The sequence below is a fragment of the Garra rufa genome, unplaced genomic scaffold (assembly GCF_049309525.1).
Source record: "Garra rufa unplaced genomic scaffold, GarRuf1.0 hap1_unplaced_355, whole genome shotgun sequence".
In the NCBI taxonomy this organism is placed as follows: Eukaryota; Metazoa; Chordata; class Actinopteri; order Cypriniformes; family Cyprinidae; genus Garra; species Garra rufa.
The window spans coordinates 1-13,717 of NW_027394622.1; the positions used below are offsets into that span (position 1 = coordinate 1).

General features: G+C 36.7%; 1 protein-coding gene across 1 annotated transcript; it reads left to right on the plus strand.

Moving 5' to 3' along the window:
* Window positions 1-860: 860 nt before the first annotated feature.
* Window positions 861-11,878, plus strand: LOC141317119 (V-set domain-containing T-cell activation inhibitor 1-like; the record flags this gene model as incomplete). The annotated part of the gene is made up of 3 exons (XM_073832932.1): window positions 861-1,208; window positions 1,438-1,713; window positions 8,418-11,878. Coding segments are annotated over 3 exons (749 nt in total), but the record flags the coding sequence as incomplete, so codon positions are not given.
* Window positions 11,879-13,717: the final 1,839 nt, after the last annotated feature.

Sequence of the window (13,717 nt, forward strand, 5' to 3'; positions counted from 1 at the left end):
ACACTTTTAGAGACACAAAGGCTTTTTATGGTGGAAAGGCACCACAACCAGGGATATATAAGTACAATTTTAAAAGTGAGTTTTACTCAATGAATATTGAAATATTTCTTGTTTTCTTTTGGTTTTTATAGTTATAATTCGTAATAATTCACATTTTAGTTAAAGATTGAATGTCTGGGTCTGGCACAATGATGAAGGGATGGTTTCATAGACAGTTTTGAAGACACCTTCATTTAACTAAGGGAAATTCTTGAAATTGTTGGTCTTGGGACATAAACGTGAACTTTACTGAATCTTTAGATGTTTACTTGATTAGATTTCTTTGCTCTCCTGGCTCTAAGCAAGTATATTTTGGCAGAGCAGAATGAACTGAGGAACAAGTGCTCTGCTGGGGTTGGCTTTTTTAAGTCCCTGCCCTGAAATATTATAGGGTAGCCTAATTAGAAAGAAGGTATTACTTGAGTAATGAAAGACTGCACAACAAACCTTTAATTTTAGAATGACTGAATTTCTAGACATAAGTATATTTATAGCCAAATGAATATGCTACTATTAGATTAGAGTTATAGTCTTTTATGTAGTTTTAGTGTAGGTGGAAGTAAAAGGTTCTGTTGTATTAAACAAAACTGATATCTTGATTACAGTACTAATGTGAGCAGTTACATTTAGGGCTCTTACCAGATTTAGATCGAGCTTCTTTTTTTAAAAGTTGCTTTCACAGGATAATTGCAAGTGAAGAGCTTGAGACGGTGAACATTTTTGTTGTACCATTGCTGCTGTAAAAACTTGATTTCTTATGATATTATCTTTTAAAAATATGCTTAAAATAACTCTAATTTTTTCTCACTGTCTTTTTCCAGCCTCATTTGAGTTGACTGCCCCTAATCAACATCTGCTGGCAATCCGAGGTCGTCCAGCTGTACTGGGCTGTAAGTTCACACCTGATCCTGACCTCACCAACTTGGTTGTTACCTGGCAAAGACAGGAGGACTCACGGGTTGTCCACAGTTTCTATTATCAGCAGGACCAATTGGACAGACAGTGTCCAAAGTACCACAATCGGACCTCACTGAATGTTTCAGAGCTTTATAAAGGAAATGCCTCTCTAAGAATTGCAGCCGTTAGACCGAAAGATGCAGGTCGGTACCTGTGCATAGTTAGTAACACAAAGGGAACAGGAAGAGCCTCGATGCAAGTGACCTATGGAGGTAAGCATGTGATGAACACTAGAGAAAATATGTTGTGGAAGCTCCCAGCTTCATTTTTAGTCACCAAAAATAGTCTATGAAATGTGTTTAAATATTAAAATACACTTTCATATTTTGATTTTCAGTGAACATAAAGTATAACATAAAGGCAAGCTATGCTTTGCTGTAAAACATTCAATCAGCTAGACTTTATTGATAAGATCAATTGATATGTGTTTGTCTTTCTCAGCTCTTTACTCTGAGCCCAGGTTAAGCATCCATGTAAACTCCTCTAGTTTGAAAGTCCAGTTTGAGACAGAAGGTTTTCCCAAACCTGAGGTGATCTGGCTGGGGGAGCACAACCAGAACCTCAGCTATCACCTGGAAATCCATGGCCATACAGAAGATGGACTTTATTTCATAAAGAGCATCTTTGAGGCCCAGAAACCAGTGGCTAATGTCACATTTACACTAAAGAACCACCTCCTGAATCAGCACCTACAGAGACCGGTGTTCTTCAGCTATGGTAAAGATCTTTATTTACTGTGTAGATAAGGTGTGTGAGAAACTGTCAGTTAGAGGCAAGCCGTTTATTACTTTATGACTTGAAGGAAGGTGTTTAAGACATAATTTACAAAGAACTCCTTTGTCTGCTCTGCCGGCTGTATTTTAGACTTGCCCAACAACAAATAACTTTGGAAAGAGTAAGACAATGATTCGTTTGATACAGACATAATTTTTCCTGTTATGAAATGCTGATGTGAGTGATAGAGCTGGTGACATGTATTTGTACAGTTTCGTAATAGAAGAATGCCAAAGAAAACTCAATTCATGTGGGTGTAGGATTTGAAAAAGCTTGGGTGTTGGTAAGACAAGTATGCAGTGTAGCAGTTTTATCTTTACTCTGCAGTGCTGAAACTGTTAATCATTTTGGCTACACCCATATTAAACCCAAAAAGCAATTAACAGCAATTTAAAACTGTCAAACTGAGAATGACTTTGTGTTTTTAAGTGGTTCAGACTTGCTATCATTTACCCAAGGATGAGATGTTCCAGTATCAGCAATCCTATTAATCAATAATATTTAATGGTTAGGTTTTTGGCTGGCCTGTGGGATATGTACTTGAACAGTTATTTCCATTTCAACCAATCCCTTAGTAGGTTATGGTTTAATTGGCCTATACTTATGGCTTATACTTAAAGGGATAGTTCGGGCATTTAAGACATAAAGTTGTATGCAATCCTTATCAGCACTATAGTGTATACACACTGACCCACACTGCGTTCACCTCCCTGGTCAGAGTTCTGGCCGCTGGAAGTTTTTCAAGAAAGTAGTCACGGTTAGTTTCCGGGGCCTCAAAACTGTGCGTTTTTACGTGAAAAAAATATATGCGTTTCAAAGCTTGATTAATTTACATCACAAAAAACACTCCTAACAAAAATCATACCTCAGTTTTAATCGGCACTATATTCTTTCCGTTTCCATCAATCCGCGCTGCTGTCAGTTCGCACGTTCCGATCAGCTGTTCCATTACACACTCGAATGACAACGACGTAAAAAGTAGAAAATTAACAATAGTGCGAACTTGTAAATTCCCAGGTTGTGACCACAAGAATGTGCAGGGATCGCCGTTCAGATTCCATCGTTTTCCTGTTTCTGATATAGTTATGAGACAGCTTTGGCTGGTTGCCATCGGCTACTCTGTGGGAGCTAAAATATCCAGTATCAAGGATTTTCGTGTGTGCAGTGCTTACTTCAGCGAAGACGATTACATCCCCAACCAAGGAGGAAAAATCAAAAAATGGATTTTAAAGAGTTCTGCTGTACCAGTACCACGGGTAAGCTCTATTTACTAACTTTATGTCGCATACGACAGGTTTATTTTGAAGCTAACGTCGGTTTTTAGGCTAACGTCACATTGAGAATATTCTAACCGGGGCAGTGATAGCATCGACAATAATCGACTGTCTATGTGGTGAGAAAATTGGCAAATGTCATAACTAATGAATTAAATTGAATCTATATAACACAACAAAATATGATGCTTTGCTATATTTGTTATTGTCTGTAACTATGCGGAACGTGTGTCGGTATCATCGTGTTTATAAGTGTGCTTGAAGTCACATACAGGTAGGTCTAAACCAGGGGTCCGTTCTTCGTACCTCGCTAACTCAGTTAGCTGGATTTGATTGTTGACGATTCCGCGTGATCTTGGATCGCTCGGTTCTTCGAAGCTCATCCTGGACTTGCTGTCATAGCAACAGGTGCGCAAGCTTAAACCTGCTCGGGAGCAGGTTTATTTCATGTAAACAGGATTTAGGCTGCGCTCCTGGCGGGTTATGATTGGTTGAAATGGCGAGGTCACATCTGATTGGTTAAAGAGCACGACTGACGCGGACTGACTCACGTGGGAAAAGAAAAGTATCTTGCAAGAAAGTGTATATATATGACAGGTTCCAAAAAATATTTGGCAGCACAACTGTTGATATTATCCAACATTGATCATTCTAATAATAAATCAGCATATTAGAATGATTCCTGAAGGATCGTGTGACACTTAAGACTGGAGTAACAGCTGATAAAAATTCAGCTTTTCATCACAGGAATAAATTCTATTTCAAAGTATGTTAAAATATATTAAAAAAACAAAAACATTATTTTATTTTGTAAAAACAATTTGCAATATTACTGTTTTTTCTGTATTTTTAATTAAATAAATGCAGTCTTGATGAGCATAAGAGACTTCTTTAAAGACTATTGCAAGTCTTACTGACCCCAAACTTTTGAACGGTAGTGTATAAAAAAATAAATAAAATAACATATCAAGGAAAAAACATGTAACATGGGCAGCATTAACGTATTTAATTTGTTCACTACTTTTTGTCAGCCCTCTCTCCTTGCTTTTCCAGCCTTTGCAGTTTTCCCTTGCGTTTTAATTAAACTCTGAAACTCCTGAAATCCCTCAATCAAGAGTTCTTGCTCTGCTGCAGAAAAATACTGAGCGAGCTCCTTCGTCATGTTCGCCGACCAATCAAAGAGTTGCCCATCAATGTTTCTACTATCGATACGTAGCCCCTTTTAAGCCACCCAGTGATCTCAAATAACTTCATCCAGCTATACTGATCATCAACAACAGGTGCGTTCGGAGAACCGGAATAGCGAGCTCATAGTTAGCGCGATGATTTGATCTTGGATGTGTCATTTGATCCTGGATGTAGTAAGCGAGGTACGAAGAACGGACCCCAGGTATCTCCAACTCCGGTCATCGTGAGCTACATTCCTGCAGCGCGATGTTTTCCTATGACAGGACACCTTTCTCAAATGAGACGTTCTGTACAAGCCTGCTAATTACCCGTTGATTTGAGTCAGGTGTGTGTTGCATCAGAGAAAAACTAAAACCAGCAAGACAGTAGCTCACGAGGACTGGAGATCCCATGTCTAAACTGTACAGTAAACAATCTGATGTTTAGACTCCTGTGGAAATCACGTGAAACGAGGTCTAATATAAATATATATATATCGTCTGTTCCGTCTGACATTGTGCTAAAATTGGTTTCATCATCAGAAGTTTCGTAGTCAGACATGTTGTCAGTGAGTCGCGCTATCAACAGCTGATCGGAACGTGCGAACTGACAGCAGCGCGGATTGATGGAAACGGAAAGAATATAGTGCCGATTAAAACTGAGGTATGATTTTTGTTAGGAGTGTTTTTTGTGATGTAAATTAATCAAGCTTTGAAACGCATATATTTTTTTCACGTAAAAACGCACAGTTTTGAGGCCCCGGAAACTAACCGTGACTACTTTCTTGAAAAACTTCCAGCGGCCAGAACTCTGACCAGGGAGGTGAACGCAGTGTGGGTCAGTGTGTATACACTATAGTGCTGATAAGGATTGCATACAACTTCATGTCTTAAATGCTCGAACTATCCCTTTAAGTTTTGATGTTAATGCTTAGTACAGTTAAAGTCAAAAGTTTACATACACCTAACAAAATGTTCATTATTTTACCAAAACAAGAGGGATAATACAAAATGCAACTGCCCAACTGCCCCACCTGTTCTTCAGAAAAATCCTTTAGGTCCTACAAATTCTTTGGTTTTTGAGCATTTTTGTGTATTTGATCCATCTTTTCACACTGAGGACAACTGAGGGACTCATATGCAGCTATTACAGAAGGTGAAAACGTTAACCGATGCTTCAGAAGGAAACACGATGCATTAAGAGTCAGGGGTGTAAACTTTTGAACAGAATGAAGATGTGTACATTTTTCTTATTTTGCCTAAATATTATATTTTTTTCCAATTAGTACTGCCCTTCAGAAGCTACTTACATGTTTCCCAGAAGACAAAATAAGTTAAATTTACCTTGATCTTCAAATTCAAAAAGCCTTCGCCCCCTGGCTCTTAATGCATCTTGTTTCCTTCTTAAGCATCAGTGAGCGTTTGAACCTACTGTAACAGTTGGATGAGTCATGCCAAAAGAGTACTTTAATGCCATCCATTCCCATTAAGCACAGACATAATAAAATAAATATGAGTTTGATATTTTTATTGATCAGAATTGAAAATTCTGAATTGAATTGAAATTGACTGTAGGAATAGTTCTTCATTGTATTTATGTGATTGTGTTTTTCACAGTGCTGTATTCCTGTACCTGGACTTTTCAAATACTTTTTTACATCAAATTTGTAACATTATAATGCACCACGTAGTTGGTTGGATTGGTTCATTGCTTATAGCTTTTAAATTATCGCCTTTATTTATTTCTGCTAAAAAGAGGGTGTGCATAGTTGCACTCTATACTTACAGGACCGAATGGCAGGACACTGCTAGACACTAAATTATATTTAGCATAGAATTGTTTCCCAACCAACTCTTTGGGGACAAACCAACAGACACTGAAACGTTCATAATTAGAAGTCACATTCTGCGGCAACATGACATACAGTGCTGCTTGAAAGTTTGTGAATCTTTCTATATTTCTGTGTAAATATAACTCAAAACATCAGATTTTCACAGAAGTCCTAAAGGTAGACAAAGAGAATCTATTTAACCAATCCAATCAACCAAATATTGATAAACAAAAAATATTTTCTTTCTCATTAATTTATTGAGAAAAATGATCCAGCGTTACATTTTTGTGTTGCCAAAGTATGTGAATTTTGCTTTCACTATCTGGTGTGACCCCCTTTTGCAGCACTAACTACAGCTAAACATTTCATGTAACTGCTGAACAGTCCAGCTTGTACGAATTTTAGCCCATTCCTCAGTACAGAGTTTCAACTCTGTGATGTTGGTGGGTTCCTCCTATGAACTGGGTGCTTCAGGGCCTTTCACAATATTTCAATTGGATTGAGGTATATTGGTATTGATACCACCACCACCACGTTTCACAGATGGCATAATGTTCCTATGCTGAAAAGAAAGTTCTATTTTGATCTCATCTATCAACAAAACATATAGCCCTCTGGCTTGTCTACATGATCTTAAACAGCTACAGACGGGCAGCAATGTTCTTTTTGGAAAGCATTGGCTTTCTTCTTGCAGCTCTGCCATGCACACCATGATTGTTCAGTTTTCTCCTGATGGTGGACTCATGAACATTAATATTAGCCTTTAGTTGCTTAGAAGTTACCCTGGGGTCTTTTGCAACCTCACAGACTATTACACATCTTGCTTTTAGAGTGATCTTTGTTGGTCGACCACTCCTGGGCAGGGTATCAGTTATCTTGAAATTCCCCATTTATACACAAGTCTGTCTGACTGTGGATTTGTGGAGTCCAAACACTTTAGAGATGGTTTTGCAACCTTTTCTTGTCTGATGAGCAACAACAACTCTTTGTCTGATAATTTGATAGATCCTTCTTCTTTAAATGAAACTGACACCTGATAGTCATTCAACTGATTAAAAACACCTCTGAACAAATGGACTCCAATTTCAGCTTCAAATGAACTGCTAATCCTCACATTCTTTTGCAACGCCCAGAAACACTAGATCATTTTTCTCAATAATTAGATGACAAAGAAAATATTTTTGTCTCATTTGGTTAGTTGGGTTCTCTTTGTCTACTTTCAGGACTTGTGTGAAAATCTGATGATGTTTTGGGTTATATTTATGCAGAAATATAGAAAATTCTAAAGGGTTCGAAAGCAGCGTTGTTGTCTCAACTTACTGCTAATGAGCTAATGAGTCAGGAATTAAACTAGGTTTTTGATTAGGAAAAGAGTTTTGTGGTGTGCCTCCAGGAACAGGATTGAGAAACACAGATAATTAGCAGTCCCGGGTTTTTCCTAAAACATAAATATCTCTTAATAAAAGGTAATGTGTCTTACTTGAAATCATGGCAGCTGTTTGCTATTTGCTAGAAAAAACAATGCATTAAAAGCCAGGGGGTGAAAACTTTTAAACAGAATTAATATATTTTTGCCTGAATATCATATTTTTATCATTTAGTACTGCCCTTCAGAAGCTACAGAAGATACTTACATGTTCACCATAAGACAAAATCTGTTACATTTACCCTGATCTTCAAATTCAAAATGTTTTCTTACCCTGGGTCTTAATGCATTGTTTTCCCTTCTGAAGTATGAGTGAGCATTAGCACCTTCTGCAATAGTGATATGAGTCCCTCATTTGTCCTCAGTGTGAAAAGATGGATCTCAAAATCATAAAGTCATTGTTGGAAAGGGTACAAATACACAAAAATGCTGAAAAACTAAAGAATTTGTGGGACCTGAAGGATTTTTCTGAAAAATTGCGGGCAGTTTAACTGTTTAGGACAAATAAGGGACTCATGAACAACTATCACTAAAAAACAAACAAAAAAACCAACCAAACAAAAAAAAAAACAGCTGTGGATCATTCATGTAACAACACAGTATTAAGAATCAGGTGTATGAAAACTTTTGAACAGGGTAATTTTTATAAATTCAGCTATTTTCTCTTGTGGACTATATGTAAACATCTTATGTGAAATATCTTTTTCAAGTCAAAAAAGTATGTATTTTGTATGATCCCTCTTATTTTGGTAAAATAATTTACATTTTAACCATTCTGCAAAGATGAAACTTGTGACTTCAACTGTATATTAACTAGCATTAGTTGTCCTCTCAGAGATTGTACATGTACTATTTTTTTGGATTTAGATTTGGATCTGGATTTAACAGTTGATTTGTCACTATCAAACAAATGCCACATATTAAACCAAATGGTGTTTTTCTGTTTCAGATAAGGACACCACAGACCACATGATTATTACACTTGTTGTCCTCTCAGTGGTGTGCATTCTTCTGATTATTGGCATCATTTGGTTAGCAAAGCAGAAACAGAACAAGGAGAGATCTTCCGTGTGATGAACTATGAGAGTTAATGAATGGCATCTGAGCTGTTCCCAAAAGGTCTGCATGCATGTTTCGACTTGTGCTTTTACTGGCACTATTCATGAAATGCAAACAGAGCTAATGTTCATTAAGCTGTTGTGTAAACTGAAAATAATTGCAAAATCCGCAAATTTTACACAAGAATGGATTTCTAAATAATTTACAGATGTCAGAATGTGTCAGAGCCCAAAGTGGGAGTCATTTGGGTGTGTACCTAAAGTCATTTCTTAATCTTTTTACTGCTTATTTATTGACTGTTGTGCATTTTTTTTAATGTATTTGTTATACATTTGATATTTTATATGGAATTTGTTTTAAACATAATGTTTGTTTATCCTAACACTTTCACATTTAATTTCAATTTCATATTTCAACTACTGCAAAACACGATTCTGTACTGTGCAAGTTAAAACCACTTATTGTATTGTTCAACATGACACCATAGTGCACTGAACCTCTTCAAGAGACAATCAAGTGAACTCGCATAGATTCCAAATCCAAGTCAAACATAATTACTCACATTCCAAACATTGCACTCTGTCCAAAAGCCTTTACAAAAGTAACCGTCATCATAATTCTCTGTTATCTAGTCATGTTTACTAAGCATAAATATAGGGAGGGACTGCCATGTTGACAGTTTTGATGAATTGAATGGTTTAAGCTTGTTTTCAAGCTGGAGCATTGACCATAAATAAGGTTTGTGCCTACTTAAGGGTTTGAAAGACATATCTATGTTACATGGTATATGTTACAGGTATAGGTATGTATTTTAATGCACAGGTAGTTCCAAATAAGTTTATTAATGCACCACATTCATGTTTTCATTGAAACACACACAAACAGAGATAGATCGTGCTGAGCACACATTCAGTAGTAGATAAAATCGCTGTAACTGGTAGAAAACCATCATTTTTACCCTTTTGGTCAAATGTTGTGCTGCAAATTTCATTGAAGGAGTAGTTCACTTTCAGAACAAAAATTTCCAGATAATGTACTCACCCCTTTGTCATCCAAGATGTTTGTGTCTTTCTTTCTTCAGTCGTAAGGAAATTATGTTTCTTAAAGGAAAACATCTCAGGATTTCTCTCCATATAATGCACTTCTATGGTGTCCCCAAGTTTGAACTTCCAAAATGCAGCTTCAAATGGCTCTAAACGATCACAGCCGAGGAAAGAAGGGTCTTGTCTAGCAAAATAATTGGCTATTTTCTAAAAAAAAAACATTACAATTTATATACTTTTTAACCTCAAATGCTCATCTTGATTAGCTCTGTGTGTGTAGAGATTAAAAAGTGTATAAATTGTAAATGTAAATGTTGTAAATTGTTTCACTAGATAATACCCTTCTTCCTCGACTGGGATCATTTAGAGCCCTTTGAAGCTGCATTTAAACTGCATTTTGGAAGTTCAAACCCGGGGGCACCACAGAAGTCCATTATATGGAGAGAAATCCTGAAATGTTTTCCTCAAAAAAACATCATTTCTATACGAGTGAGGAAAGAAAGGCATGAATATCTTGGATGACAAGGGGGTGAGTACATTATCTGTAAATTTTTGTTCTGAAAGTGAACTACTACTTTAACAGCTTTAACTTATCAGTGCTGGCAAATGACCATATAAACTTTGCATCAGCCTCCTTAAAAATCGTTTAATGCACACAGTAAAAAATGCTTGGTTAAAAACAACTCAATTCAGGTTATTTGGCAGCCCAGCATTGGGTAAATATTGGACAGAATACATGCTGGGTTATTTTGACGCAGATGGTTAGGTAAAATATTTTTACCCAACATGCTGTTTTTTTTTTATTTAAGTCAACTATTGTTTAAAAATTATAAATTATTATATTGCTGGCTTAAAATTTAAAATGACACACAGAATTATTTTGCAACAGCAAAACATTTAAAAGTAGCATTTTAATTCAAGCGTATTCAACCGTTTTCTGTAATTACTTCTCACCAGCAGCTAGTTACAGAAAAACTACTCAGCACCCAGTTAAAAAATATTAAAAACAACCAAATAAAATGACCCAACAGACTGAACCCAGCATTTTTTTAGAGCTAGCCCTGCGTTTGTGTGTGTGTGTGTGTGTGTGTGTGTGTGTGTGTGTGTGTGTGCGTGTGTGTGCGTGTGTGCGTGTGTGCGTGCGTGTGCGTGCGTGTGCGTGTGCGTGTGCGTGTGCGTGTGCGTGTGCGTGTGCGTGTGCGTGTGCGTGTGCGTGTGCGTGTGTGTGTGTGTGTGTCTGTCTTCATATCATCTTTTCCAGGCAGCTTAGTGAAAACAGTATTTGTTGGGTAAACTGACAACAGGAATAGAATTTCATGAGGGCATCTGATTATTATCACATTTATATTCTGGTTGTTCATTTTCAAAAAACTGAAAATTTTGTCTGCAGTTATGCATCTTCATTTCATTCTAAACCTGAATGGCAAACGTTTTTCTGTGGAACACAAAAGATGATAGGCTATTTTAAGTTAATGAGATCCAAAACAACACTGGGCACACCTACTGTATAGGTAAAAATATAATGATTGCAGTACTTCTGTCCCTGTTGTCTTTTGAAATTAAAAAAGTAATTTGTTAGATGTTAGCTGTACACAAAAGCCTGTGCTAGTTCAAAACCATAAATATTGTTAAACTAGGTTTGATTTAATACTGGCATATTGAGGTCAAGCTTGAGGCACAGGTTATTTGAGGAACAAATCCTAATACCTGAGAACTGAGGAATATCGAAGACCCTGCAGATACATGTGGGAAATTCAATAACACCATTAAAAGGCCCCATTGAGTTGTTTGGGTGTTGAAAAGGTGTAGTCACCCATTAGCAGCATGTGAACTGAAAGTTTCTTTCATTTCATGAAACTCCTGAATATCCTGTTAAGTGGAAACTGTTCACACAGTGGTAGTGATACATTTCACCAATCTGATTTGTTTATTCGGTCCATGCTTACAAAAAGAGAGTAAAACTCTGTGACCATGGGAAAAATGTGTTTTATGTTTTTGTTTGAATTTCTTTTTTTTTTACAGAATGTCTCTGCAGTCAAATCAGAGACACATTGTAACTTGAATGACGGTTACGTAACAAATCTGTACAAACTAGGTTTTCAAAACTTGTATGGCTCGCTTCAAGCATTATTAAGAGTTACCTTATGCTGATGGCTATATTTTCCACACACTACATTTTAAACAAACCACAACCCAGCATCTATTTATCCTGTATTAGTTTATCCATTAATTATGTATTAATACAACATGTACTAGTCGTAATTTCACATAGTTTCTCATTACACAAATAAAACTTGTGTGAAACAACTATGGTCTGATCAATGTTTCAATTTTGTATTGTTTAAACAGTCTTGGTTAAAAGACAAGGAACTGGGTTTAAAAACAGAATCAAACAAGACATCCTCTTATTTTATTTTCTTTGTTAACCTAGATTACATTACATGCTTTTGTTTAAGTGGCAGTGTGAGGCATGAGGCTACCATGCCTCAACCAGTAAAAATGCTTTTAAAAATACGGTTTCATTCTTTCCTTCTGAGGTGGTGTGAAGCATGTTTTTTTCTTACTTTGACATACAATGGACTGGTATTCTTTCAAAAACAAACATGACCTCATGCCCATACTGTGCCTGCAGCAAATTCTGCAGGATTGGAATTAATTCACAAAGTTTGAGTAATTTGGTAAGACCTCTAGCTGTTTTTTGCTCTTTTAACTCATTTTACCATTTTTAAATCCTTGTAATACTGTAGCACATATTCAGTGTCACTTTGACAGTGACTTTAAATATCTTATTGTGTACAGCATGCATTTATTTTGGACAATAAATGTTGTCATGGCTACTATGACTTTCTAGTTCTATTTTAAAAAGCTTTATGTCTTCAACTGGCCATATTGGCGGCACTAAACATAAACAATGCCACTGAACCGAATGAAACTCGCATATTTTGCTGATGAAAATGGTCACGACTATTAATCAAGTTGTAATTGATGATCAGCTGACTTTCTCAGACCACATTGCTAAAACTGCCTGGTCCTGCAGATTTGCTCTATTCAACATCAGGAAGGTCAGGCCCTTTCTTTCAGAATATGCTTCACAACTCTTCTGTTCAAGCTCTTGTTCTGTCCAGGCTGCACTATTGCAATGCTCTTTTGACAGGTGTTCCAGCCAGTTCTATCAAACCTTTACAATTAATCCAGAATGCGGCTGCAAGTATCATTTTTAATGAGCTGAAAAGAACGCACGTCACACCTCTCTTCATCAATTTGCACTGGCTACCAATAGCTGCTTACATAAAATTCAAGGCATTAATGTTTGCCTACAAAACCACCACTGGCTCTGCACCCCTTTACCTAAATTCATTACTTCAGACTTATGTGCCCTCTAGAAGCTTGCGTTCTGCAAGTGAATAGCGCATTATTGAGCCATCCCAAAAAGGCACAAAATCACTTTCACGAACTTAAATGTACCCTTCCGGTGAAATGACCTGCCCAACTCAATCCGAACAGCTGAGTCCTTAGCCATCTTAAAGAATCAGCTAAAAATCTATCTATCTATCTATTTTTAGGTCTCTAACACTATTGCTTTTTATTTTTTATTCTATCTAGCTATTTTCTTTTGATTTATTGTATAATTAAAAAAAACCTTGATACATGTACTGCGGCTAAATGAGACTTGTCGTTTTTTTTGTTGTTTTTGATCTTCCATTGTCCTCTTTTTTAAGTCGCTTTGGATAAAAGCGTCTGCTAAATGTCTAAATGTAAATGTAATCAGTCTGTAATCAGTCAGTAAAAACATTTGGAGTACTACAGACTGCCAAAAGTTACAACAAATCAAGTAGAAGTGCGCAAAAAACTTTCTGAGGAACAAAAGGCGTTGTGGTTGGCCAAACTGAACCAGGATTTCCTGGGCAAGAATCTTGAAAACATTCGTTCTTATCATATCCGGTCAGATAGGTGAAATATTTTGCTAACAGTTAATACTGCTGGTATGTATTTTTTACCACCTATTAGCTTTAGTTTGTCAAAATATTGTGCCCTTTCCTGCTTACTAAGTCCTCCAGTTCAGTCTGAGGTTATTCAGCTCACTCTCTGAATTTGTGTGTGAAGCAAAGACGAATAACTAATCCACAGTTTTTTACTGTATACGCTG